The following is a 27,517-nucleotide window of genomic DNA, read 5'->3' on the forward strand; positions in this document are numbered from 1 at the left end:
AAGGCACTTGTGCGGACACCTATATGGTGCATTTATTTTTAATACCGGGGCGTACCGTATTTTATCCCAGAAGAGAACATTTATCATTATCTGTATTTTCAGCGATCCCTGTTTTATATTTATTTATGTTTATGAGAATTTTGTTAGTTCAATAATTTCAGAATGAAAAAGCTCATACATTACCTCATCAACAAGGTGTTTTTTTAGGTTTAGCTCCGTTAGCTCCGCATCCCTTCAGTTCAACACACCAAACGGGCAGTTTTGATAAACATGAACGCATTGAATCAAAGGACCCAGTGAACAACTATACGACTCCGAATAAAGACTTTTTATATGAAATCATAGCCGTAAACTACACGGATATGTGTTTAGTACGACTGAATGTTTGATGACGTGAGGAGATCTGACGGTTGAAGCCAGGCGTTTTCTTTATTGTGGTAAGTAAAAACATGTTACCCCCCATGCTTGATACTGCAGGCACGTAAAAAGGTAAGTTAGCCACACGATAGCACAGCCGCGCTGATCTTTAATTGTTGGCGTTTATTATTGATATTTAATAGCAAAACCTGGGGTATTTCGACATCCCTGCAAAACATCAACGTTGTTTTCTGCCTCATGCTAAATGCACTCATTTGATTTTGTTTAACTTTGGGTTACAGAAATTTTAAGGATCCACAAAGATGAAAGCCAAAAAGAAGAGGCAGGATGATTTCCAAAAAGTCAAGCTAAAAGTGGGAAAGAAGAAGCCCAGGGCCGACAATGCCACAAACACTACCTTTCGCACAAGAGGCATCTGTCTGCCGGAACAGTTAAAGAGAGACACAAGTGGCCCCACAACTCACCGACAGCTGGGCATTAATGTAAGTTCGGCAGAACTCAGAAACAAACCTTATATTTACAGCGATTAGTAAAAGTATTCACACCTCTTGACTTTTTTCACATGTTGTCTCATTGCACAGACAAACCTCGGTGTATTTTATTTGGATTTTTTTGTTGCAGAACAACATGGATTTCATCTTTTTAACATAAATTTTTTTAACGTGTGATGTGGATTGTATTCATCCCCTTGAGTGGACATCTTGTAGAACCTACCTTTTCCTGCAGTCTCAGCTGCAGGTCTGCTGGGCTTTATGTCTACTATCCTTTCCCATGTAGAGACTGATATTTCTGCCCATTCTTCGTGGCAAAATAGATCAAGCTCAGTTGAAGAGGATTTATGAACATCAAGTTTCATGCCTGCCAGAAGGTGAATCTCTGCCTTTTTCTCTCATATACAGCCTGCAACCCATGGAGTCTGAAACTTTTAGATGCGTCTCTGCTTCAACACTCCTGAATCAATCAATGTGTGGAACTATTGAAGGTTAAGGAGGCACTTTAGCCATTTGATTCATGTGTTTTGGAACTGGGACATATTTTAAAGTTGCAGGGCACCAGCCCCTGAGAACAGCAGTTTATGATCACTGCTCTAAAAGGCTATCTTAAAGGAAAGAACTCTATTTGCTTCAATCTTCCCTTATCCACAACATAATGCTGCCACCACCATGTTTCACTCTGTGCATGTTGTGTCCAGGGTGACGTGCATTGGTTGCTTTCTGCCGCACACTGGGTTTTGCCTGTAGGACAAAATGTTCTGACTAGAGCAGCTGCTACTACCTTTGCTATGTTTTCAACTTGACTTGGGGGAAACCGCAATCAAAACTGCTTTGATGCTGCACTTCTGTAAAGATTTGTAATACATTTCGTAGTTCTTCAGCCTGAGCTGTGGATCTCTGCAGCTTCTCCAGAGTTACCATGGCAGTCTTGGCTGTTTCTCTAATTAATGCTCTCCTTGCCCGGCCTTTCATTTTAGTTGGATGGACCTGTCTTGGTTTGTTTGCAGGCGTGCAATACTGATACATAACAAATTGTGAAGATGGTCAAGGGGAATGAATACATAGGTACAAGGTATTGTATTGTTTGGATGTAACGTAAAGCTTTAATTCAGAAATTGTTTTTATCTTTAGGAGCTCCTGTCTCAGCTGCACCATTACAGTGCCAATGTGAAACACGGTGCCCTGTTGGGGTTGAAAGAGCTGCTGTCTCTGAGTCCCTCTCTGTTGGAGCAGCATCTTTCCCGCCTGCTCTCTGAAGTGGCAGCTGTTCTCACGGACAAGGATGGAAATGTTCGTGTGGCAGCGACCCGGGTTCTCAGGTTCTAGAAGCACCACGTTAGCAAAATGATGCAGGTGTTTAGGTCTGAAATAAAACACATTATCTAAAACTTCCTTCAGGTTTGTGGCACAGTCTGTGCCAGCAGAACGAGTGGCTCCGTTTTTTCCCCTCCTCAGCGCTCACCTGTCCTGTGCTATGACCCACATTGAGCCAGGCATCCAAGAGGACGCCATGAATGTCCTGGACATCTTCTTGGAACATTACCCCTCTCTGTTGGCCTCTCGGCCTGCGGTTCTCCTCACCAACTTCCTGGAGCTGATCTCTCACAGGCAGAGCTCTGGAGGACCCAGAAAGGCTCAGGACGCCAGGGGGCGAACCTGGACGCTCTCGATCCACCCAGACAGGAGCATGACCAGCCAGCAGTGGCGGCTCTCTGTTCTCCTTAGGTATAGAGGAAATCTGCTCACATGATCTGAAAATTTAAGAGAACAAAATATTTTTCATAATTAAAGCCTTGTTGTTTAATTCTGTCATGTTTCAGACTTGGACATTTTTTGCAAGCGGTTGTTGAGGAAAGACCAACAGAGGAGGGTGACCTGTCAGTACGAACCGAGGGAGTGTTTGGTTCAAGTGGAAAGAGCCATCTTACCCCTCTGAATCTGAACTGGGAGGAGCTAATTTGCAAAAAGATTGACGTTAAAGTGTATGAAAATTCTGGGGCCAAACCAACTCCCCACTCCACCTTTAAACTCAGGTACGGTGTCTTCCATAAGAAAGAATGGAATCTCATCAATTTATGTATCCATGCAGCAATTAAATCTGGTTTTCTCCTGAAACTAACTGCATAGACCAGAGGTGGACCCTGGCGGTGTGGGAAGTGAAGGTCTGGACTCAGCCGAGACCGTGCAGAGCTTCGCAGGTACACTGGTACCTCTGCTGCTGGAGGTTTGGGTGGAAGCCTGCGCTGAAGACTGCACCTGGAACACCACAGAGGGCGCCTACCTGCTCACACCTGACGCCATGTCAGTAATGTTCCAGGTTTTATCTATTCTGCAGCTGCTTAGAAAACTCCCCACCCAGCGGGAGAACCTGGATGCACTGGTGAGATGTACTTACTATTTCTCCTTTTTTTTGTGTTGAAGTGATTTATTCTGCTAAAAAATGACACAAGCCATTGCTGTTTGTCAGGATACGTGGTTCCGTAAGGAATATCTGGGAGATTTTAAGCAACACTTCATGAAAAACTTTCCTTATGGTCTACGGGACACACCAAAACATAAGAAGAAAGTTGATCTCAAAAGGTAGGAATATTACAGCGTTAACTGTCGAACATCCTGCTTTTAGTTTTTTTGCTTCTACTTTGATCTTACTTCAAAATTTCCTTCAAAGGTTACACACTTCGTTCACCATTTACAGGTCAAAGCTAAGCAGACTAATGGGGACCGCCCACAGTCTGAAAAATGCTTGTTTCTAAGCAGCTGAGGGACTTTAAGGTTTTGTTTTCTCACAGTTCTAGTGGCACACAGGCCATCTTGGTTTGCACACAGTGTTGTCATGTGTTTAAATCATGTTTAGGTTGGCATGTTGATTTGCTGTTTGATTTTGCTGTCCTCTTTTCACCCTCTAAATATTTATCCACAGGTCATGTTTAGATTTGGACCAATCAGGGATTTTGCAGCTGATTTCCCATCTTTAAGTTCAGAAAACTATGACCTGGCAATGTTGAGTTTAGCCGATTTCTGCCTTCTCTTTTAGGTTTTATAAATACACAACATTCAAAATCTTTTTCTTTTACTTTCTGAAGAAACCAAATTGTAAATGTGTTTCTAGCAGATTCAGCCCTGTTTGCTCTGATACCCATAAATCAAACTTTGTGCCAGGCTTGCCATCAGGAGTTACTTAAATAGCAAATAGAGTCTATTACATCTCACAGTAAATCCAGCTGTTCTGCTCCTGGCCTCAGAGGTTTGTTGTAAGAGAACACTGTTGAACAAAAAGCATTGTGAAGACGAAGAAACACAGGAGACAGGTCCGGGAGACAGTTATGGAGAAGTTTAAAGCAGGGTTAGGTTAAAAAACAATATCGTAAGCCGAGCACTGCTTAAACCTTTATCTGAAAATGGAAACATAATGGCAAAGCTACAAACCTATGTGGCCGTTTAATTAACATGACAGGCCGGACAGGGGAGCATTAACTAGGGAAGATGGGCTCCCACCTGATCTGTAGTTCAGGTGGGAGAATCTATTGACAGGACAACGACTTGTCACACCGCCCACAAGTCTGGCCTTCATGGAAGAGTGGCACGAAGAAGACAATTGGTGCGAGAGAGCCAAAAGAAATCCTGTTTGCAATTTGCCACAACCCATGTAGGGGAGACAGCAACATGTAAAAAGAGGAGCTGTGAGACCATAACCTTGATTTACATCACCTTAAAAACAGCACGCCCAGTGAAACACGATGTTGGATGTGGTTAGAGGCAGCGAAATACTTGAGACTGAGGCAAAGGTTCACCTTCCAACAGGACCACAACCCTAAACGTACAGCCTGAGCTACAAAGGAATGGTTGAGATTGAAGCATATTTATGTGTTGGAATGGCCTAGTCAAAGTTCAGACTTAAATCCAATCACTCACTCTGACCGAGCTTGCTTTATTTGGCAAAGAACAATGGGCAAAAATTAGTCTTATATACTGTAGATAAAGCTGGAAGAGGCATACCCTAGAAGACCTGCAGCTGTACCTGCAATGAAAGGTTCTTCTACCAAGGTCAGGGCAGCTAAATACAAAGGCACCTCCACACATTTCAGATTTTTATTACTAAAACCATCTATCCTCTCCATCTGCTTCACTATTAAATGCTAATTTGGTGTTGCCCTTTCACAAGATATCCAAATAAAATAAATTAAGGTTTGTTTTTGGAATCAGACGAAATGTGAAAAAAGTTTTAGGGGTTTGAATTTCTGAATGGTACTGTATTGGCGTACCTTGCTGAAATATTTTCCTGCATCTTACGCTGACTAATGTTTTAACAACAATAATAGAGTTTATATTTCAAATCAAAGCAGATAAATAACTGAGGCCAACCAAGGAGCTTAGATGTCTGAAGGAGACTGGTTTGGTGACACCTTACATTCCTCTCTCCAGGAGCAAACAGACGGTGGCTCTCCCTGCTCCCACCGTGGAGCCCCTGGCCTTAAACATCACGCTTTGCCAGGTCATGGTGTCCCTCAGCCAGAAGCAGGGTCCTGGTCATGAGGCCGACGGAGACTGGCTGTCACCGCTGAGAGCTTTTGTGCGGGACACCCTGGGGAACGGTGTGAAGCTGAGCTACAGGCAGCTACACATGCTGCTGGGCACCGTGTGGAAGATGGTGCTCACACAGAGGAGCAGAGGTAAGCAGGTACATGATTTAATCAACGCAGAGACGGGAATTTAACACGGCTACAGGAGCACTGTTGGCAGCATGGCTATATGTGTCAAGCTTGCCCTGGTCAATGAGCGGCTTTGGTTGTAACGTAGCTTCACACCAAGGGTTCCTGTGCAATATGGGAAAGTACTGAATTTTAACCTTGGTTTTAGAAACTTGGATTAGAAGCTAAGCAGAGCCTTGATACAATGCTTTAAAGAATCTGTATTTAGTCCAGGATAATCCAGTCCAAGACTATGTTGTAAATTTTAAAGTCGATCTAACTTAGTTTGGAGGTCAAAAAAAGCAGTGAAACGTCCCTTTTAGGTCTTTGCCCAATCAGAAGCCAGTTTCAACATTGTGTCCTTTCAGGGAAGTTTAAATTCCTGCACTGCTTATGTCCATAATTACCCGATAAAATATTGGTTTTCATCCCCAACAGTAGAATGAGATACAGATTTTTTGAATTTTTAGCCTGGACATGTGTGCAGTCTCCATAAAACCTGCGCTTTATGTTGTTTTTGTGCAGCAGTGACAGAGGAGCTGCTGGCAGCTGTTTATATCTACTATAAGCAGAAGAACCTGCCGCTACAGACCAGATCTCTGCTGCTCTCCTTCTACAGCAAACTCTACTTGCAGGAGCAAGGACACACACACATCGCCAGGTAACCAGAGATGTTGTCAACACAGCAGTCTTCATTATACACTAAATTATTTCACTTCAAGTCCAATTTATGGGGTGGAGAGGATATATGAATTGAACTGTTGTATTCACAGAAGCACCATGTTTATGTTAACCTATAATCTGTCCCTCTGCCTGAAGGAGCAAGGTGCTTTGTCAATGGCTGGCCTCTCTTCCTGTGCAGTTGTCCCAGCTGGGCCACCGTAACCCAGCTCTATCTGCTCAGCTGATCGTTTCCATCCAGGCCGCAGCTTCTCGTGGAAATAAAGACCTTCTCAACAGTCTGCAGACATACGCCTGCAGGCTCTACGGTGAGCTTGCCTGTTTAAAGGGAAAGATAAACATATGGGACATATGGGCTGCATGGTGGCGCAGTTGGCACTGTTGCCTTGCAGCAAGAAGGTATTAGGTTTGACTCCTGGCATGTCCTTTTCTGCATCGAGCTTGCATGTTCTCCCCGTGCATGCGTGGGTTCTCACCGGGTACTCCAGCTTCCTCCACAGTCCAAAAACATGACTGTTAGGTTAATTGGTCCTGTGTTTTACCCTGTGATGGACTGGCAACCTGCCCAGGGTGTAACCCGCCTCTCACCCGTAGACTGCTAGAGATAGGCACCAGCTTCCCACTATAGACCCACTATAGAATAAGCGGTATAGAAGATGAATTAATTATTATCATTATTTTTTATTTGATACATTTTTTCCCCAGCCTTCGAATCTTTAAAGGTACCAAACCGCAGCCTATCTGCTTCTCTTCAGCAAATTCCTTCTGTAACTCTGATTAAGGAGAAACAGTCCCAACCTTTAACACGATTCCTAGACACACAGTTTGGTTTTTTTATCCTTCAGGTCTGGATATGTGTGGGGAAACGGGGCATGGAAAGATATTTGTGCTTCTGGGAATCCAAACTTTACTCCCTCCTCCATGTTCTGAAATATAAAAATATAAATATAAACCCCAGCCATTTTAACCATGGTCCCAAATGATCCTAAAGCCTGGTCTTTAAAAAAACTGGAATTGATTTCAGTATTTTCCAGGTGTGAATAAGTGTAGAAATATACAAGTTTAGAAAAATGTTGGATATATATATTTTCTTTTGTCTGCCGCATGATTCATGTCTCGCTCTAATCAGAAGGCTTTTTATGTTGCTTAGAGCCATATAGTTTCCATAATGCCATCTTTGTTCCTCCTTCAGGCCTTTTTCCTTCTTCTTGTCTAAAAAACAAAAACCTAACAATGCTCCATAAATGAATATGTTTTTCTATTTCAATACTTTATGTTTGATTTCCCACATCGTGTCTGGATTTGAACATTTTAGCCATCAAAATGTAACTTTTTGATTTAGTGACTAAACTAAAAAATGTCCGTTTAACTATTTTTTAAAAATTTTTTTTTTTACTTGAGACACATTTAAGTCCCGGTTGTGATTGAGCTGTGGGTTTAAAAGTTGGTGTGGTTTAAAACGTCCAAACAGAACTGCTATTATTTTAGTTTTCACAAACAGGATAACGCTACAAATGTTCAGAAACTGTGCTTTAAAGAATCTGCATTTAGTGTAGGATACACCAGTCCCTGTATGATATGTCTGGTGTTAATGAGATTTAAGTAGTTAAATGTTAATCTTCTCTTTTTAATACCCAGAATGTAACAACAAAAAAACCCTACAGAAAAGCTTGAAGTTTAAGTTTGGGAAAAATCTAAAAAGATTTAAATAAAAAATCTGCAGGAACCATCTGAAATGAGCCACGACGGTTTCTTCCAGTCGATGTTCCTGCTGATTCTACGGGTTTCAATCTGCATGGTGGATGTTAAACTTCAGGACAGGACAATTAGCAAAAAACTCTGGACAAGAATGGCTTGTTTGGGTCATGCAGCAGAGCTTTCGGTAGTGGTCCATACAGAGGCCTGACCAGAACGTGTGCTGTGGTGGGAGGTGTAGATAAAAGTGCGAATCCCAGTGAACGGTGAATGTTAACGCTACAGGCTCATGTTTCACAAACTACTGTTTAGTTTTTGTGAATGAAATAGCAACACGGTGTACTCAGTTATATGCTTTTGCTCCTCTGATTTTATTTTTAATTAGAAATGAAAGCTTTATTTTTACTGTAAATATTTCTACAGACAGCGCTTGTCCCCCAGGAGGCAGTATAACTCTACGTGTCCCTCCTCAGACTCCTTGTAAGTACAGTTGGAGAGCTGAAAGCTATTCATGTGTGCAGCTCGGAGGGTAGTTGGATAGAGAGGGGGCTGTGTGACACAAACACAATCCACCATCACAAGACTCTTTTTGTCCTAGTTCTTTTGACATCAGCATGTGCGTCAGAGAAAGAAGCCCACACACGCACACATCGAAACTATCTGCAGCCTTACAGTAGCGGTTATGCTTTTCTCTTTTTTTTGTCTTTTTGTGGCACAAAGCTAAATGAATAATCCAAGTATCACTGTTTCGTAAACCTCCAAAGGTTGCAGGGTCTAAAAAAAACCAAAACATCTGTGTCTGTGTGAAGATCCTCAGGATGGAGTTGTGGTGCTGTTACCAGCAGAGTCCCAGCAGCAAATGGTGCAGCTGCTCTACTTCCTCCCCAGGATCCCCCAGCTTCTCCTGGCCAATCTGAGCGGCTGCTGCAGCGCCGGACGCATCTCTGCGGGCCTCGCTGCCTCTCTCATCCGTATCCTACACTTTAGGTGAGCTTCCAACCCCAGTAGTTAAACGCTACAATTTACCTCACTGCTAATACAGCATCCTGCAGAGGTATCTCAACTTTTTCACATTTTGAAATGGTGAAACAAGGTGGTGGCAGAATCTTTTTGTGGGAATGCTTTTCTTCAGCAGGAACAGGGAAGATGGTCAGGTGTGTGATACTCTCCACCAATCTGACTGAGTTAAAGGTGTTTTGTAAAGAAGAATGAATAAAAATGTCAGTGCCTAGATATGCAATACTGGGAGAGACATACTCTCAAATACCTGCAGCTGTCATTGCAGTAAACATTCTTTTTTTAGTCAGGGGGATGAATGCAAATGCAGAACACACTTTTCAGATTTTTATGTGCAGAAATGTTGAAAACCAAGTATAATTTTCTTTTCAGTTCACAATTTTTAGTACTACTTTGTGTTGGTCCACCACATAAAATCCCAATAAAATACATCAAACTTTGAGGATGTGGAAGGACAAAATGAAAAAGCACCGGCCACCACAAGATGGCAATATTGAGCTTTCGCCGTTCCATCTAATATCTTCACTGCATCTCAATTACTTCTGATGCAAATTTCCCATTTATTTTATATTCAACATACTGATCATTATAAAAGCAGGTTCTTCCTGCTGCTCACCTTTCCCTGCCATGTTATCTCTGACCTTTTTTGCCCCCTGGTGTCAGTAGGCTAGTGTTATACAAATTTTGAGTGGCAGGATTGCAGAGTTCACATGGGATGGGATGTGTGCATAATGGATTTGATACAAAGAGTTCTTTGGGAGATTGGAATGCAGAATCGTCATGAAGTATTGAGTGCACTGCCTGCATGTGCCTCCAAGGCTTTGCCAAACACACACAGTTATTCACACACATTTCCTGCGGTTACACATGCATCCTCCCGGAGGACAAGGAACCATTTTCATAACTGTATTTACGTGCGTTTTTGGCCCTGATAAATATTTTTGCTCTTATGAAACTCTAGATGTTGATATTGTGTAAATGGAGGCTGTTCAGCACAGGTTTGGGTGTTTATTGTTTAAGACGTTATCTGATTGTGTTCCCCAGGTCCTCTCTCAGCGGCTGGTCAGCTGGGAGCCAGGAAGCAGCCCTGCAGGACGTCGACTACATCAGCTTCCTGTTCTCAACCCTCACGGGCTTCTCGTCCGAACACCTCTCGGCCCTGCAGGAGGACGAGACCGCCCTGCTTCCCTCCCCGCTCTCACCCCTGTGCCTCTACCAAACGCCGCTGGAGCAGTTCACACACCACTGGGATATTGTTGAGGTGCGAACTCTTCTTTCCCAGTCACCTTCATGCACATAGTGAAACTACCATGGATACAGTTCTGAAAATTGTCAAGTTTTGATATTCTGGATGCAGCGATGGTCTTTCAGTCCCCCACCGATCTCTCTCTGGCCCTCACAAAGAGCTCAGAGGATGGAAGTTTTATCGCTGCGCTCCTGCTGAGAGGGGACCCTTTATCGTGTTGCGCAGGTTGGAGATGCGTGGTTATCGGACATAGTGGATATGCACAAATGCTAATGAAAGCCCGTGGCATGATGGTAGAGTGACATTTCTGCACAGAAATTACCACTAACCTAACTGTGCCCCGGGGCAAGTGTGTGTGAGGTTGTCGGGGGGGGCCTTATAATCACTAATTCAGCCCCCTCAATTAAAGCCTCAGATCCCTCTTCTCTCATCTCCCTGTCTGAGTCAATCAGCCAAAGCAGGGGCTGAGGTGGTGGGGAAGGGGAAGCATGGTGACAACATTAAGACACGGACCGTGTCAGGTCTGGTCCGGCTAATGAGACGGGATTGTTTTTAATGACGGGGAGAATGCTGACAGGTGCAGCGTTCAGACGCGCAAGCTCGCACACCTCAATTTGATAAAAGGTGATGAGAAATTTGATTTGGGATTTTCAAGTTAATGAGGAAAAGCAGTCTTATTTTTCACTTTTAAAACGTTGGCGTGGCAAGGAGGCCGTTTCAGACCTGAAATTAATCTAAACAGGTGGAGATAAATGCAAGGTAAAGCTGGCTCTCATTAGACAGCTGTGTAATTGTTCACATGTCGTTACTTTAATTTTGTTTCCTGCTAGAAGGAACAAACATGAATGAATAGGAACGGCATATTATTTCTTGAAATACAAAGGCTTTCAAAAGTCTACAAACCCCTGCTAAAATTAAATGTTAAAAGTTTATAAAACGATGATAAATTCTTTCTTAAACGTTTGCACCTTTTAAATATTTATTCAGTGAAATTCAACTGAAAAGAAAATCTGTTGGGGGGGGGGGGCATATAAAACAAAACAAAGATGCAATAACCTCTTTCAATAATATTCAATTTAAACAAAAATTTTGCCGAAGCATCTTTTTGATTCGGTTTCATTCAGTCTTCTTAAGTTCACACTTGCCATGAATTATAGTGAATCCGATTAGCCGGAAATTCTCGATATGTTTTGGCTAAAACTATATTGTGTTGAGAGGTTACAAAATGACACGGTGAGAACACTGGAGGCTGCCAACAGCACCTCCTGAAGGAGCTGCAGCACTTTCGACTAGTACCGGTTGTGTTCTACATGTGACAATCTGCTGTTTTCTCCAAATACCTGGATTAAGAAGAAGGATAGCGAGGCTGAAGTCGTTTCTTCTAAGCTTGGGTAATATCTCCCAAAACCTTGCGGGAAAATGCACAGAAAACGCACTGCACTGTACCTACAGTGACATTTGGTGGTGGCAGCATCATGATCTGGGCTTCCTTTTCTTCAGGGGGAATTAAGGTTTGAGTAAGTGAAGTTCTGAACAGCTCCAAATCCCAATTGATTTTGGCCCAAACCTTTAAATGTCTATCTATCTAGGAAAACTGGAACTGTGTCTAAAAAGGTTTGTTTGGCCAAGAAAACATTAATGTTAATCACCAACAAAAAGAAAAACAAAACATCTGGTCCATGTAGAAGCTTAGAGGTGGCAGCATCATGCTTTTTGATTGCAAGTATCTATAAATAGTTGGATGAAGATGGGTTTTATTTTTCCACAGCTCGGAGACTCCAAGTATATATCCAGATCAGCAGAGAAATGGGTTCGCCAGAAGAAAGGTCAAGTTTTGAATCAACCCAGCTGACTCTGGCTTCATTAAATCTGTCAGAAGGTCTATAGGGTCTCCTGAAGGAGCCAGTGGACAAGAGATGTCCTCAACTTGATAGATTTTAAAATATTCTGTGAGCTAGAGCTGGCAAATATGTTGCCACATTTCTACCAAGACTAAAGGTAGACTAAAGGCTCAAAAAGTGGGTTAGTTTCAGGGTTTCCAACTGTGAGTGCACCACAAAACTTGTAATACTGGTGAAATTTTTGGACCCTCCTCCTGACTGATACCTTTGTGCAATGAGATTATTTGAATCTTTTTAACTTCTCTGCAAACTAATCATTGTCATATTAATGAAATTCACTGGATTTGTGGCAGGTGTGAACTCAAGAGGACCGAATGTTTATATTGAACCAAAAGTTGTTATAAATTAGATTATTTTAAAGGTTTTATTTTTTATACACTCTTCCTTCATCTTTGTTTTATAAGGTGAATTGTGTAGGATATATCTCACACTAAAGCTAGACAATGTTTGGAAATGATTTCAGCATGGTCTTATTTTTAACAGGGTGTGTAAACTATTCTCAAGGTGATCTTATGCTGCACATTAGCAAAGATTTTACCTGTAAACGGTGTAAATATGTATGTTTGATCCACAGGAGGTGTGCCACTGTCTGGAAACTATCGGATCGAAATCTCAAAGCTTTGACATTCTGCAAAATGGCATTTTCAGATACCTGGTAGGAACCCTGAACATCTTACCCAAAGATCATTCAGTTCAGTTCTTGCCTGTTTTTTTATGCTCTGCACTTCTTCTCATCAATGCCATTTTTGTTTTGTCTTAGATGAAGTTAGAGGTGGTTCCAGACAGCATGGCAGCCGGGCTGCTGAGAGCCGTTTCCAGATTATTAGATCTGTCCACCCTGCCCGTTGAGCAGGTGCTGCGTTTCTTGTCTCAGTGCTGCCTCAGCTTGCTGGTGCTCCTTGTCTTCCTGCAGCAGCATGCCCCCATGGAAACCAACCACAAAAGGTGCATTCTGAGTGACAGAAGGAGAGGTTTGCTGCCTACCACTACAGATTCCCAGACCAAAATCCCATAGTTCATTTCTGGAGTCTTCCGTCCTTTTTGACAAAACGTCAAACTAAAAAAGTTTAGTAGTGGTCAGGGTTAAAATATGGGAACTGGATGGATGGATGGACTGAATCCTGAATGGATAAACAAGATGGATGACTGGATTGATACCAGTTTAGATGAATGGATGAATGACTGTAGGAACAGACAATAGATGCATGGAGGAAACATTAGATGGATGAATGGAGGGATAGATATTTTAGAGAGCAGGATAGGGAATACAGTCTGGAATAATAACAGCTAATAACAGTTTCATGATCCATTTCCCCCCACAAACCTCTTAAGAGACCTCAGCTCTTAAGAGACATCAGCTCCAAACCTTCCCAGTTTTAAAAAGTCTTTGTGTCACGTCTTCAGGGAGGCAATCTGGAGTTCCTGTGTGAAGGCACTCAGCAGCATTCCTCGCCTGCTGCGGATCGTTCTGCAGTCGATGCATGTAGGAGACCTCAGCGCGGAGGAGCTGCCACAGTTCGGGCAGATCCTCTCCATGCTGCTGCAGCACACACCGCTGCACAACCAGCTGCTGGCCAATGCCGTGCTGCTGCAAGAGCTCATCCAGAATCTGACGGTAAACACAGTCTCAGTGCTCCTGTCGGATTTACAGGTAGAGATGAAGATTAGGGAGTTGGTCGACTGTTGATGTTCTGTGTGTTTTGTGTTTTTAGAGGTACTCCCGGGGAGCCCCCAGAGAGCAGTGGCTGACAGATTTGCTCTACTGTTACAGCATCACCGTGGCTCATGGCTCTTCTGCACACCGTGGAAGTATGACCCTCAGAGACATGTACTAACTCCATTCATTCAGCCGTGACGGTGTCAAAAAACCCAACTTTACTTAGCTAAAGGCATTTTTTTTACTCCCATGTTCGCACCTTCTGTTGTGTGTCTGTTCTCTAAGTAATGTTTTCCCAGTCTTTAATAAAACGCAGGAAAACCAAGAAAAACAGAATAAAGGCAAATAAAAGTCAAAATGAACCTCTGCTTTTTAATTGATCTTTTTTTTTTTTTTTTACATACAGTTACATATCTATAAAATGCACAATACTGATAATTAAGGCCTAATTCAGACATGCATGTTTCTCCGGAAAGGGAAAGCGTTTGAAGAGCAGGCTGATGTGTTGGGTTTGTGTGTGTGTGTGTGTGCGTCGACAGCTGCAGGTGGGCTATCTGTATGACCGGCTGTTGATGGACTGCCTCATTCTCCGTAGAAGGAGGAAAGGTTATCTCAGTGTGTGTGTGTATGCGACAGCAATCGAGAACGGGGGGTTAATGTGTATGCACTCCTTCCACAATGGATGAAAGGTTATCTTTTACACATGCCATTTCTGTAGACTTAACCCCACCCTGTGAGGTCACGGCTCTGATGTCACATGGCTTAATTTTAGAAAGCTCGGCACATTGAGCCAAGATTGTGTGGAGTAAAGTCTGTAACAGTGCCAGGCAGCTGAGAAAACAATTTCTATACACCGCCTTGCAGAAATATTCATAACCCTTGAAGTCTTTCACATTTCGTCAGCTTACAGCCACAAACTATGATGTTTTCTATTGGGATTCTAGGTGATGGACCAACAAAAAGTAGTGGATTTGTTTTACATATAATCTAAGAAGCGTGAGGTGCATATGTATTCATTCTCTCCTTAGCTAGTTCAGAGATAGTTTTGTAGGAGTTTGAACATCCCGCAGATTGTTCAAGTCATCATCCAAAAATATTGCACAACTTCAAACCTAATGAGGGCAAGACCTAAACTTACAGTCCAGAGGGCCATGGTAACTTTAGAGGAGCAACAGATATCAACACCTCAGGAAGGAGACTCAACAGCACCAATTTTATGGAAGAGTGGCCAGAAGTTCTGCTTGCACTTTGCCACAAGTCATGTAAATGACACCGCCTACATATGGAAGAACGAGGCCAACATTAAAACTTGTTGGCCCAAATGTAAAACATTATTTGTGAAGGAAAACTAACACTGCGGATTATCCTGAACACGTCATCCCCACTGAAATACGGTAGTAGTATCATGCAGGGGGGCTTTTTTCTAGCAGGAACAGAGAAGCTGGTCACATTTGATGGGAAGATGGATTGAGCTAAAAAGAGGGCAATCTTTGCAGAAAAGTCAGAAGCTGTTAAGACTGGGGCAGAGGTTCACCTTCCAGCAGGACAACAACACTAAACATACAGCTGGAGCTGGTTTATACCAAAGCATATTAATGTTTCAGTCAAAGTTTAGTACTAATCTAAATTGTGAATCTGTTGCAACATCTTGAAAGCTGTTTTACAGCCACTCCCCTTACAATATGCATGAGTTTAAACTATTTTGCAAAGAATAATGTGCAAATATTTCAGTCTTTAGATATGCCCCAAATAACTTGAATACTGAATGTATGCCACATCTTTTTAGATTGTTTCTTCACAATAATGCACATTAAGTGGTAGTTTATGTAAAGAGCAGGGATGGTGAGCACATCGATAGGACCCGCCAAGCAGGAGCCGTAGAGGAAGCCCATGGAGATTTATGGATGGGAGTAAAAGATTACATGTAGGTAGTTGGTGTAAGAGAAGAAGATAGGGTTAGATGGAGACGGATATGCTGAGGCAACCCCTGAAAGGGAAAAGCTTAAAACTATACAACTTGAAGTCATAGTCTATTGCATAAAACCAGAATAAAATACATTAAAATTTGTGTTTTTGAGTAGCACTGTAGGTATACACAAAGTTCAGTGTTTCCCGCGGCCTCTCGTCCCCTGTCCTGCACTCTGTGGTCTCAGGTGGTAGGAGTGCAGCTTGGCTTGACTCAAAGCATCAGTTAGGTGCACAAAGTCTAAACCGCCCACTGAAACACAAGCAGAAGATCAACTTTAAGGGTCTGAAAGTTTGTGAAGAGGTGTTTGTGGATGCATGCACTCACACTGACTCTGGGTGCGTAGCGGAACATCCAGCAGGAGGTGTGGCTGAGAGCCCTGAAATGAGCATCCTCGCCGCAACATAGAGTTGCCTAAAAAGGAAGTGCATAGAAAATGGTTAGATGACGTTGGGAGCAGATTTTTAGGCCCATAATTTCTGAATTCAATAATTGTCTTCAAAGTTTAAAACATTTACCAAAATATCATTAAAGTCCTAAAAAAATATCCTGTGTTTTTGTTGCTTTCTTCAGGGCAGAATAATGAGATATGTTTGAGAAATCTGAAAATGTTTTAGGAAACAGGTCAGGGTGGAACAGAGGCATTACATACAGAGGCAGTAGACCCCAATGCAGCTGGTCCCAGTTCAATTCGCAACCCAGCCCATTTATTGCATGCCTTTGCCCCTTATCCTGTAATGCTACTAACAAAAAACGGCCACTGGTGGCACATAATCTACAAACCCCCCCCCCCCCCAAAAAAAAACAGTTCAAATGGTTTATTACATTAACGTGTTTGTGTGTCAAACATCCTTCTGCTTCGTAAAAATTAAAAAGGACGAAGGGAGAAAATCCGACTTATGAACATATGTGTGGAGCATCGTGAGGTGTGTGTGTGTTGAGCGGAAAGCCTTACACAGTCGTTTGACATTCCCCTTGACAGCTCTGAACTTTTCACAGTGCCACGAACTGTCAGGTAGGGAGAAGGAGAGACGGAGTGAGAGGAAGGAGAAGGATGATGATGAGAAGGCGGGAGGGGGGGGGTTACAGCCGGACCCAGGACCCTTTCAGTCCATCTGAGGGTGGAGGGAGAGCACGTGGGCTTGTGTGTGTTCCTGCCTGTTCTATCATCACCTGGTGATGTGCGGTGAAGGTCGGGCCTGTCTGAGGCAGCGAAACCATGGCAGGAAACGCAGCTGATAGTGTCCAGATATGAACACGCCTACTTACACCTGAGAGCCTGTTGCATTTCATCCAAATCCCCAGCTTCCCTTTTACAGGGCTGTTGCAGCAACTGTTTTTCTGGTAAACTGACACCATCAACCTATAAAGCTGCCATTAAGCTGTTGAAAATGTATCCAATATTTACTCATGACTGCAAAACCTGTTACCTCACAGGTCACCTCAGCCTAAAGCCAACGCAGCTACTTTAACTGTCTCCCCTCAGTTGTGTTCCTTACTCCTTCATCATTTCTCAAAACCTTTTTGTTTTCCTTTTCAGAGAACATTTCTGTGTAAACTCTGTGAACTTTGACGTGACGATAAATGCATGGTTCTGGTTATTGATGTAGTTATATAATTAAAAGCTTTGACACTGCATGGAAATTAATCACTTTTTCTTAAAAGCTAAAAATAAAAGTGTGAAGGGATCTAATAGTCCTTTAGGTAACAAAATAACCATATCAAAAACTAATTACACGGTTTTTCAGAAGCCTTTAATAAATCCTGAAGGATAACAAACTGCTGGGTGATGAGTTGAATAGTTTCCCCCCTTATCTGATATTCTAGTTCAGAGATTTGTTTTTGTCCAGTGAAGACGCCTTGTAAAATATTTATAATCTTTGAACTTTTTTTAAATCTAAATCTACAAACTTCAATGCATTTTGAGTTATATGAGATAGGCCACCAGAAAGTATAGTGAAAGGAGAAGCATCGCTCTCCAAAGTGATCCAAATGATTTGAAATTTGTTTGTCTGTTCTTTGTGAAATACCTATGGCTCAGTAAGATCGCATAGCAACAATTTTCAAGCCTTTTCTGACATTCTCAGTTATAACTATAATTAGGTGTCCTTTCAACAGATTTCCCTACCTGAGCTGCGGCTATCTGTACCTCCTCCGAAGTTACCCTGTGCCTCTCGGCAGCTTCTCTGATTAATGCTCTTCTTGCTCGGCCTGTTGGTATTGGTGGATGACCACGTCTTGGTGGGTTAACACTCTTCTTCTTCCCATTTTCAGATGATTGATTGAACAGAGTTCTGTCAGATCTTCAAAGCTTGGGATGATGTTTTATAACCCGACTCTGCTTTTAACCTCCACGACTTTCTCCATGACCAGTCTGCTGTGTTTCTTGGTGTTCATGATGCTGTTTGTTCACTAATTCTGATGGATGAATTTTTTTTAGGGTGAAAGTAAGAGGGCTGAATGAAATTCTTTCAACACTTTTAAAACTTTTATCAGAAATTAAAAAAATTGTAATACTATAAAGTTTCAAGAAAATACATTAATTTTGTGGTTGTAACTATAACAACCTAAAACTGTGCTTTGACTAGCTCTCTTACCATAGATGCTCTGCAGCACAGAGCTTTTACTCGAAGCAGGTCTACCAAGCGCAGCTCTGTTTTCCATTCTTTTCTTTCGGTGGGTGCAGTCCAACTTCCTGGGCTCGGCTTCTTCACAGGCCCTCACCTCCCTCCGCCTGCGTGAACCGAACCTGAAACCCCAAAAGCATCTCAGATGGTGTTCAAAGGCCACGACGCTGGCAAGTCCCCACACTGAGGCTCACTAAACATAAACAAAGTAAACAGTTTATTCAAGGCACTTAATAACGAGCATGTATACAATCTCAATGTGAACGCTACAAAGAAACAGAGGGCCTCCTGTGGTGGACTGGCAGCCTCTAAGAGAAACACAATGAGTGTAAGAGGGAGAAAGGAGCGGCTGGTAGCTATTACAGCGCCCTGCTGAACTTTTAGCCTCTTGTTAAACTTGTATGAAAGTTTTAGATTATAGCTTTTCTGGTCTGACTCTCTCCAACGCTCTCTCCCCCACTGCTCTCCTGCTGATGGCATCCAGAGCAGTTAATGTGCAGGGTGGGGGTTACAGGAGGGAAAGGATACATGAGGGCACCACATGGGATTGCCAGTCACAGTTGAAATACATTAGTTACTGAGCTACAATCCAGGTATGAGAATAGATTCACCTCTGCCACGCTCGCTGTATGATACGTGCGGCCTCGCTCCTCCTCACGTGCTCCTTCACATGTTCCCTCTCCGTGCTGGTTGACATGATGCCTGGCCGCGTTTTTCTCTGAGGCCTTTTGCGATCTGAAGATGAGCTGTTTTGTAGTGATGGAGGGTGAGGTTGGTCTCTGAAAGCGGCCTCTGAGGTCAGCTCCTTGTGGTTTCTGAGCTTGCGTGAAGAGTGCATTTGCATGTGAGGGTCTTTCTTCCTTGCCTCTGTTTGGTCTGCAGAGGAGACAGCTTTGGAAGCAGCATATGCAACTGACCGTTCCCCGGCTTTGGGCGCTGTGGGGGGTGTGCGTTTTAGACTGGGGAGTTCTCTGGAGCCAGCAGGAACGAGAAGTTTCTTCAGCCTGGTGTGGTGCGAAGCTTCAGGTAATGCATGGTCACTCAGGAGAGAGCTGCGACTTAAAGCTTCAGGAGCTTCATGACGTTCAGCTACAATACTTCTGGAGAACCTGCTCCTCTGGGCTGACAAGGCAGAGGTTAAGGCCATTTTAATACCTTAGAGAGACAGAATAAAGACGTATTAAACCTGTTTATTATCATTATTTATTTCTTTTGCACCTTTATGCCTCCCGTTTTTGATCTTTGTGTGTTTCTTTGTCTCCACAGATGAATCATTCATTGTTAGGTCTTCCATGGTGTTCATTAAGGAGAGCTCCTCCTGCTCTGCTCTCAATAGTGAAGTAATTCGTTTGTCTGCACCGTCCTCTGAAGCTTGCCGCGCCGCTCCTCTCCTCCGCTGCTCTTCTTCTCTTTTTCTACAAAAACAAACAAAATAAATCGCAGCGGCCGACAAAAACGGTTTTGCAAAAATGCACAGCAGGAAAAGCTGGCGTCAGAGTTTTCGTTATTAACCACACTCTGTCCAAACCCCGCCCAAAGCTCAGAATATTCATTTATAAACTAATCCAGACTTTATCCCTGACCTATCTGTTAGGTTCCTTGGTCTTCATGTTCTCTAACAAACCTGGCACCTTCACTGCACAACCGTATTCATGCAGGGGGACTTTGATTAATAAGATTTCTTTAGAAGAGAATTTGTGGAACTGGATTTATTTAGGATTATGAAAGTAAAAGGGGACCAATCCCAATGTCAGTATATCACACATCATTTTACTTCCACTTCACAATTATGTGCTACTTTCTGTCGGTTTATGAAATAAAATCACAATAAGAGAGAATAATAGAAGTTTGTATATGCAATGTGACAAAATATGAAAAAGTTCAAAGGTTAAGAATAGTTTTGCAAGCGGCTGCATGTTTAAACCTGAGGCACCACTGACTCAATAATGGAAGGGGACGTATGTTTCTGTAACATGGTCTTGCCAAAAAAATACACAAAATCAAATCTGTGCAGCAAACTCTTTCATACCTAAGATTATTTAGTTCTATAATTATTCAGCAACAGAGTAAGCAGAGCTAGAACTACATGTTAATTGCTCCGTTAATGCATTTTGTTTGGAAAACAAAAAAAAGATTCATTTCAGATTCTTATTTGAAAAATCTCTACTAATTAAAATAAAGGAGAGGGTGGAGAGCAAATAACCAACAAAGAGCAAACTGCAGGCCAGAGACAGAGGGAAGATGCATGTGTGTACAGATGACAGAAACAGAGACCGATAAGGAGATGGAAGACCGAGATGGATAACAAAGACTAAAACCGAAATAAGGGGCAAACAAGCAGCAAAAGACAGTGTCCTCCGAAGGAACTGGTGTCAAAGAGTCAAGATATCTATCCCCTCTCCTCATAAATAGAAGGATAAATGGATCCTGCCCTGGGTTGAGACTGACAAAAAAAAAACCCATCAATTATTAGTCATCAGTAGGCAGGTGGAGCCTGCTCAGAGAAAAAGTATCTTCAAATATCTTAGGTGTGTGTGTTGTTGTGTGCTCCTCTCTCACTTGGCTGCATCCTTGCGCAGTTGCTCGTGCCGCATGAGGAGCTGCTTCCTCTCCCTGAAGGCCTTACGAACGGTGTAGCCCTTGTAGACGGCCTGGATGGTGGCAGCAGCAATGTCCTGGATGGCTGCTATAGACAGAGCACCGTGCTCCAGCATAAACTGGGTCACCTCACTGTGCCCCCCCAGTAAAGCATAGTCCAGAGGGGTATATCTGTCCAACACAAACAGTGTTAGTTATGTAACTGCCTCCCTGGCCTCCACACATCAGCTGCCTTCGTCCCACTTCTCCTTCCTCACCTCTCCTCGGTGTGCTCCATTTGGTTGGGGAAGGCGTTGTAGCCCAGGAGCAGTTTCACAGCATCCAGATACCCGTTGTTGCAAGACCAGTGAAGCGCAGTCCGCCCCTGTGCTCCCATAAAGAAGGACAGTTCACATTGTTGGCATTGACCGTTTTTAGATCCAAACTTACGTGTGACACAAGGGCATTTACGAATCTTCACCTCCTTGTCCTGTATATTTGGGTCAGCATTGTTCTCCATGAGAACAGCCATGCATGTGATGTAACCACCATATGCAGCACACTGTAACGGAGTTCGTCCTGCGTGATCCTGCAATCAGAAACAAAATGAAACCAAGAAAAGCTTGATCTTATACCTCGACTCACACCTACAGAACTGTGCAAAAGTCAGATTCTTTTAAAATGAGCTTGATCAGGAGTACGTCATGGTTTCTGAAGGTTATTTGAGGTGTTTCTTTGGACAGTGACTGCTTTTCATTCTTTTCTCTCTAGTTTCTGATCATTTTAAGTCAGAAAAATGCTTTATTGTTCATTTATTAGTCCTTCTAATCCTGAGGTATGAATCAACAAAGGCTCATGAGTCCAAAAGTGCCGACAGGCAATACTAAACTGATGTTTAGGCATTTTGTTTCAAGAAGACCATCAAAACACACATTCTTCCCTGTCTTCTTTTAGGTAAATCTGAGATTGGTCAGAAAATAGTAAACATAGTTAAATCTGGCATACTGTAAATGGTAAACTAAAAGATAACTCATTTCTCAGGGTCTGCTTCGGAAAAGACTTTTGCATAATAGTGCCAATATATGTTTTAAGCCAGTCTGTTTCTTTTGTCCTCCGCTTGTCGTCTTCCTCATGTCTCTAATCGCCGTCATGTTTAGCTACACAAGATGCACAGAAAAGGGTTAAAATGCTGCCAAAATCCAAAGAAAGCCACAATAAAACCATTCTTCAAGATCGCTTTGTATGATTATAAGAAAGTCTGAATCATGAGAAACGAAACCTAAAATATGTCTGTAAGGTTTAAAACTTTTGCATAAAATTGTTGTTTTTCTTTACAATAAATCACTTGAAAGACTCTAATCAGGGTCACTTAGTTTCAAACAAAGACAGATGCCTAATCCTCAACCTGCGAAGAGTTTTCTTACATTAATTCAATATATACCAGTAGTTAACAACAGAAACAAGGGGAGAATAAAAGCAGATGAAACCTCATCTCAAACAAAATAATTTATTATATTGCTCCATCCATTCCATCCATGTCTATACCCGCTTTTCTTTGTTACGGGGGATGGCTGGTGCCCATCTCCAGTGTTCCTTGGGCAAGAAGCAGGATAGACCCTGGACAGGTCTCCAGTCCATCACAGGTCAACAGAGACACACAGGACAAACATCCATGCACACACACTCAATCCTAAGGGAAATGTAGAGACCAATTAATCCATCATGCATATTTTTTGGACTGTAGGAGGAAGCCAGAGTACCCAGAGAGAGCCTGTGCATGTACGGTTTAAACATGCAAAGTCCATGGAGAAAGATCCCAGGCTGGGATTTGAATCCGGGACCTTCTTGCTTGTCAATAGAGCTACCAAATGCTCCACCATTTAACCCTTCTTTGAATGTTCAACTTAAATTAACAATGGAAAACTCTTGCTGTCCACTGAAAAACGTGACACAAAACAAGCTCTAAACTGTTTTTTTCTGTTTTACAGACCTCTGAAATATTTATACCTGCACATTGGGACTGATTCCGCTCTCCATCAATATCTGGCAGACCTCAGCGTTCCCCCCCAGAGCTGCCCAGTGGAGAGCAGTATGACCGTCCACATCGACCAGGTCAACACAAGCAGAACCTGCATTGTATTTGTTTGGGAAATATATAGAAGAAACCAGTTTATAAACAGAACAGTTCCTTTATTAAGAATTGTTTCCACAGTGACAGTTGACATACAGTCTAGGTGCCCTGCAGAGTGCAACGTTAGAACACAAACCTCAGAGTATTTTGTTTTGATTTTATGTTAGATTACCGCAAAGTGGTGCATAATTGTGAAGTGGAAGAATAAGGATACATGGTTTTTATTACCATTGTGATTCTTAATAGTGTAGCTTGCATATGTTTTCGGCCCCCTTGACCCTGAAACTCCTAAATAAATCTCTTCAGAGGTTTTTACGCCGGTGCCCTTCCTGATGCAAGAGGGAATGAAACCAGGGTCCCCTATACCAAAGACACTGACTTACGCTGCTACACCACAAGGGAACATATGCATAGTGCTATGTGTGGCGGAAAACTAACACTGCACATTGCCCTGAACACACCAGTCCTCCTGTGAAAAATGCTGCTGTCAGCATCATGCTGTGGGGATGTTTTTCTTCAGCAGGAACAAGGAAGCTAATTAGAGTTAATGGAAAGATGAACAGAGCTAAATGCAGGGCAAACCTGGAAGACTTGAGACATGGGCAGAGGTTCACCTTCCAGCAGGACAAGCATACAGCCAGAGCTATAAGGGTTTCGATCAAAGCAAATTCATGTGTTAGGACCAAACTGATGTTCAGGGGTACTCTCCATCCAGTCTGATTCACCTTGAGCTTGGATTGGCAAAAAGTCAGTCCCCAGATGTGCAAAGCTGGTAGAGACCCCAGAAGACCTGCAAATGTAGTCGCAGTGAAACAGGGTTCTACAGACACAGGGTGGCTGAATACAAATGCATTCAATGATTTAGATTTTTATTTTTTTAAGAAATGTGAAAACTATGCATAATTTTTCCTTCCACTTCACTGTTATTTGCTTCTTTGTGTCGGTCTGTCGTATAAAATCCAAATAAAATATGCTGAGGTTTGTGGTTGTAACGTGAAAAAAGTAGTAAGAACACGTTTGCAAGGCACCGTCTAACTACGGCTCGCTGATGTGTAATAATCACACCCACCTTTAATGAGCGTGAGAATGACATCTCTGTATCCCATCTCACAGGCACGAAACAGCGGCGTGTGCTTCATGACATCCAGAAAGTCGACTGTCGCTCCTTTCTCCAGCAGCAGCTTCACCGTGCTCACATGGCCAGACAGGGAGGCCGCATGGAGCGCTGTTTAAAAACCCACAGACAAAAATACTTTTAAAGATCCTTTAATCGAAATACTAAACATCCTCAGGATGTGTCTCCTCATCTTCTCTTTCTTTCTTTACTCCTCTAATTGAATGTGGACAAATGTGGCTAAACAGTCAGGGACATCTAATGAGGAGCAAAGCATCTCCTCCTCCTCACTGTATCGAGTGATGTGCATAAAAAGAAATTTGGGCTCCAGTCAGTTCTACCGCCCTTTATTCTGGCTCATCACATGACTCCAGCATTTTATTCATGTATAAACAATGCCTGGCTGGTTAGGCTGATGGGATATTGCCATGGTGATTGTGTGCATAAACAGTATGTCATGTATTTGAGCGTGTGCATGTCAAAGGCCTATGCTGGGAGGCCGCAGAGAGCTTGGTTTGACCCCGTTCTGGGCTTCTCACCGGTGCCGCCGTACTTATCGGCCATGTTGATATCGATCTGAGGGGCAAGAGTGAGCATAGTGCGGATAACATCATCGCTGCCCTTCCCGGCGGCCCACATGAAGCTCGTCCGTCCCTCCAGGTCTGGTTCATCTTTCACAGATGGGTGAGACAGAAACACACCGACGGTTTCCTTAATGCACAGAGAAAGACAGCAGCAGTCTGTTAACGTTGTTAATTGGACTCATTATGACATCAAGCCCCAGAAGCTATTTTTTCCTTTGTTGAGCTTGACTATAAAGATGCTTACTGCTCTCAGATTGCAAGCAGGTTCAAGATATCTGACCATTTTGATCCATAAGGCTTCAGAAAGATCTAAATAATAAACACTTCAAAACTCACCTAATTTGCCTAAAGTATCAGAAAACTGTGTATAAGACTCACAGCGTTGTTGCTCTGAGCACCATAATGCAGCGGTGTCGCTCCTTGGCTGTCTGAAGGAATTGTCCCTGATGTGTTTCTCTCTAGCAGCAGATGGACAATTTTTGCATGTCCTGAAAAATCAGTTTTTACATTAGGAGGACATGAAGTTAGAAAGGCACAGACATGGATCTGAGGAACTCAGATGGTTGCTCAACCACACCGTGATCTCCAAAGTGTGCCCATCCCTTTTTAAAGTTGAAGATTTTTGAGATGCGGAACGTTGAGACCATGGACAAATAATTTCAAACATTGTCCACCTTTAATGTGAGATTTATCCTTTACAACACAACTGACAACAAGTAAAGTAAGGAAGAAAGCACAAGGAAGTGAAGAAGTAGGACACAAGGAAGGAAGGAAAGAAAGAAAACAAGAAACCAGTTGAAGAAAAAAGGGAAGAAGGACACAGGATAGGAAGGAAAGAAGGAACTAGGAAGAAGGGAAACAAGAAAGGAGACGAGTAAAGGACAGAAAGAAGGGGAGTAGGACATGAGGAAGGATGCAAAGCAGGAAAGAAAGAACACATGGAAAGAAAGACGATAGACACATTTAAGAAACAACACAAAGAAGGAAGGGAAGAAGGACACAGGTAGGGAAACAAGGAAGGGTACAAGGAAGGAAGGATGTGGGACATTAAAATGAAGGAAGGACTCAAGGAGGGAAGATGGTGACAGAGAAGAAAGGAAAGAGTGAATTGGTGACACGATTTTAGACAATAGCATTGGGAATCAGGCTCTTCTTTTATTTTACTAATATCAAATTTCTCGCTTTCAGGCTCTGCAGGAACCCTGCTTCATGAGTGTCCACAGAGATTTTCATTGCCACTCATCTGACAGTTGTCAGGATATTTTGGTCTGAACCAAAGTGATGGAGAACCTATGAGGCTTGTGTTTTCACTCACCCAGCAGTGCTGCCCAGTGCAGTGGCGTTCTGAAGAGGTTATCATAAGCTGTGACATTGCAACCCTCATAAGATGTTAACACCTCAACCACTGCCTCGTTACCGTCGGCAACAGCAAAGTGCAAAGGCGTCCGACCCTCATAGTCCTGCCAGTTCAAGAGGGACTCTGTGGGTGCTGCTTCCTTTACACACAAATACAAAAAAGACAAGCAGACTGATGGATAAGGATGGCAGATGAAGGCAAATTAGGCAGTGTGTGCATGTGTGTGCGCATGTGTGCTTTTTAGCATGTACCAGTATGCAGCGGACAGTTTGAGTGGCACTGGCCTCCTGACTGTGTGCAGCCCAGTGCAGAGGAATCTTGCCCTCGCTGTCCGGGATGCCAATGTTGGAATCGTGTTTTATGAGAAGGCGGACGTGCTCCGGTCGGTTATAAAATGCTGACCAGTGAAGAGCAGTTTGCTGTAAACAGGAAAAAAAAGACAGAGATGAATGAATGAAGCCAAAGGAGACAGAGAGCTTGCTGTGACACCAGGGGCTGAGGTTTCCATTTATGTTCAGAAAATTACTCTACCATGACATGGTGAGGGAATATGAAGGAACGTGCAACACAAAGCTCATATTGAAGGCCCCGCAGCAGCCCAGAGATTCTGACCCAGATACGGACTCCATGACGGCTGCTGAGCTATTCTGAGATCTGCTGAAACCGCTGTCATCTGACGCGATGATGCATATTGGATTATTACAAAACTAAATACTGATGTCAGATACACATCAGCTCCTGCAGACAGAGGAGACAGTGTGTTTGTGGTCTTATCAGGAGAGCGCAGAACAAAGCCGCAGATTGTTATATCGCTTGCTGTTGTGTGCGAGAGCGCCCCTTAAGGAAACTATCTTGAGCCGGTCAGTTGTATCTCTGCAGGTTATTGGTCAGACGCCCTGACCGGCTGCTTTCTAACAGAGAAATTACAGTGAAAAAGTATTCCCACCCCTTAAACTTTATTTAACATTTTATTATATTACAGCCACACACTTCAGTGTATTTTATTAGGATTTCACGTGATGGATAAACACAGAGTAGTGCATCAATGTGAAGTGAAAAAAACAACATAAATGGTTTTATAATTTTTTTCCCTTCCTCAACAGAGGGGGAAAAAAAACCCACAAGATGATGCTCCTGCCAGCATGTTTCAAGATGTGGATGCTGTTTTCAGAGTTGATGGGTAGAGTTAGTTTTCCTCCACACACAGCACTTTGCATGTATACCAAAAAATCCAATTTGCTCTAATCTGAGCAGAGAACCTCCTTCTGTTGTGTGCCCTACGTGGGTTGCTATTTTCTTTCTTCTTGCCACCTTTCCATAAAGCCAAATTCACAGAGCTAACAATTAGTAGTTGTCGAGTCTACAGATTGTTCCACCTAAGCTGAAGATCTCTACAGCTCCTCC

The 27,517-nt window shown here is 42.9% G+C and overlaps 2 protein-coding genes across 7 annotated transcripts in view; one reads left to right on the top strand and one right to left on the bottom strand.

Annotated features, from left to right (window-relative positions):
* The first annotated feature begins 87 nt into the window (after positions 1–87).
* On the top strand, positions 88–14,119 carry tex10 (testis expressed 10). Its single transcript, XM_047360435.1, has 16 exons — positions 88–437; positions 660–860; positions 2,004–2,191; positions 2,271–2,597; positions 2,693–2,905; positions 3,000–3,252; positions 3,340–3,452; positions 5,295–5,542; positions 6,086–6,221; positions 6,380–6,549; positions 8,746–8,923; positions 9,998–10,214; positions 12,675–12,755; positions 12,861–13,045; positions 13,505–13,715; positions 13,813–14,119. The coding sequence occupies exons 2-16, from the start codon at positions 681–683 to the stop codon at positions 13,933–13,935; spliced, it is 2,823 nt and encodes a 940-aa protein (XP_047216391.1). The 5' UTR covers positions 88–437; positions 660–680; the 3' UTR covers positions 13,936–14,119.
* invs (inversin) overlaps positions 14,110–27,517 on the bottom strand; it is a 28,345-nt gene continuing 14,937 nt past the window's right edge. For 3 of the 6 annotated variants that reach the window (XM_047360430.1, XM_047360432.1, XM_047360431.1), the window contains exons 6-19: positions 26,365–26,532; positions 26,072–26,252; positions 25,135–25,244; positions 24,712–24,883; positions 24,128–24,283; positions 22,935–23,056; positions 21,409–21,516; positions 21,206–21,312; positions 20,910–21,119; positions 19,569–19,765; positions 18,962–19,472; positions 18,321–18,472; positions 16,051–16,137; positions 14,110–15,975 (exon numbers count right to left, since the gene is read on the bottom strand). In XM_047360430.1, coding sequence (XP_047216386.1) covers positions 15,860–15,975; positions 16,051–16,137; positions 18,321–18,472; positions 18,962–19,472; positions 19,569–19,765; positions 20,910–21,119; positions 21,206–21,312; positions 21,409–21,516; positions 22,935–23,056; positions 24,128–24,283; positions 24,712–24,883; positions 25,135–25,244; positions 26,072–26,252; positions 26,365–26,532 — 2,397 coding nt within the window. In that variant the 3' untranslated portion in view covers positions 14,110–15,859. Of the gene's footprint in view, positions 15,976–16,050; positions 16,138–17,851; positions 18,142–18,320; positions 18,544–18,961; positions 19,473–19,568; positions 19,766–20,909; positions 21,120–21,205; positions 21,313–21,408; positions 21,517–22,934; positions 23,057–24,127; positions 24,284–24,711; positions 24,884–25,134; positions 25,245–26,071; positions 26,253–26,364; positions 26,533–27,517 lie in introns of those variants that run through there. The other 3 variants (XR_007037576.1, XM_047360433.1, XM_047360434.1) reach the window with 3 other exon arrangements.

This window comes from Girardinichthys multiradiatus, chromosome 3 (assembly GCF_021462225.1).
Source record: "Girardinichthys multiradiatus isolate DD_20200921_A chromosome 3, DD_fGirMul_XY1, whole genome shotgun sequence".
NCBI lineage: Eukaryota > Metazoa > Chordata > Actinopteri > Cyprinodontiformes > Goodeidae > Girardinichthys > Girardinichthys multiradiatus.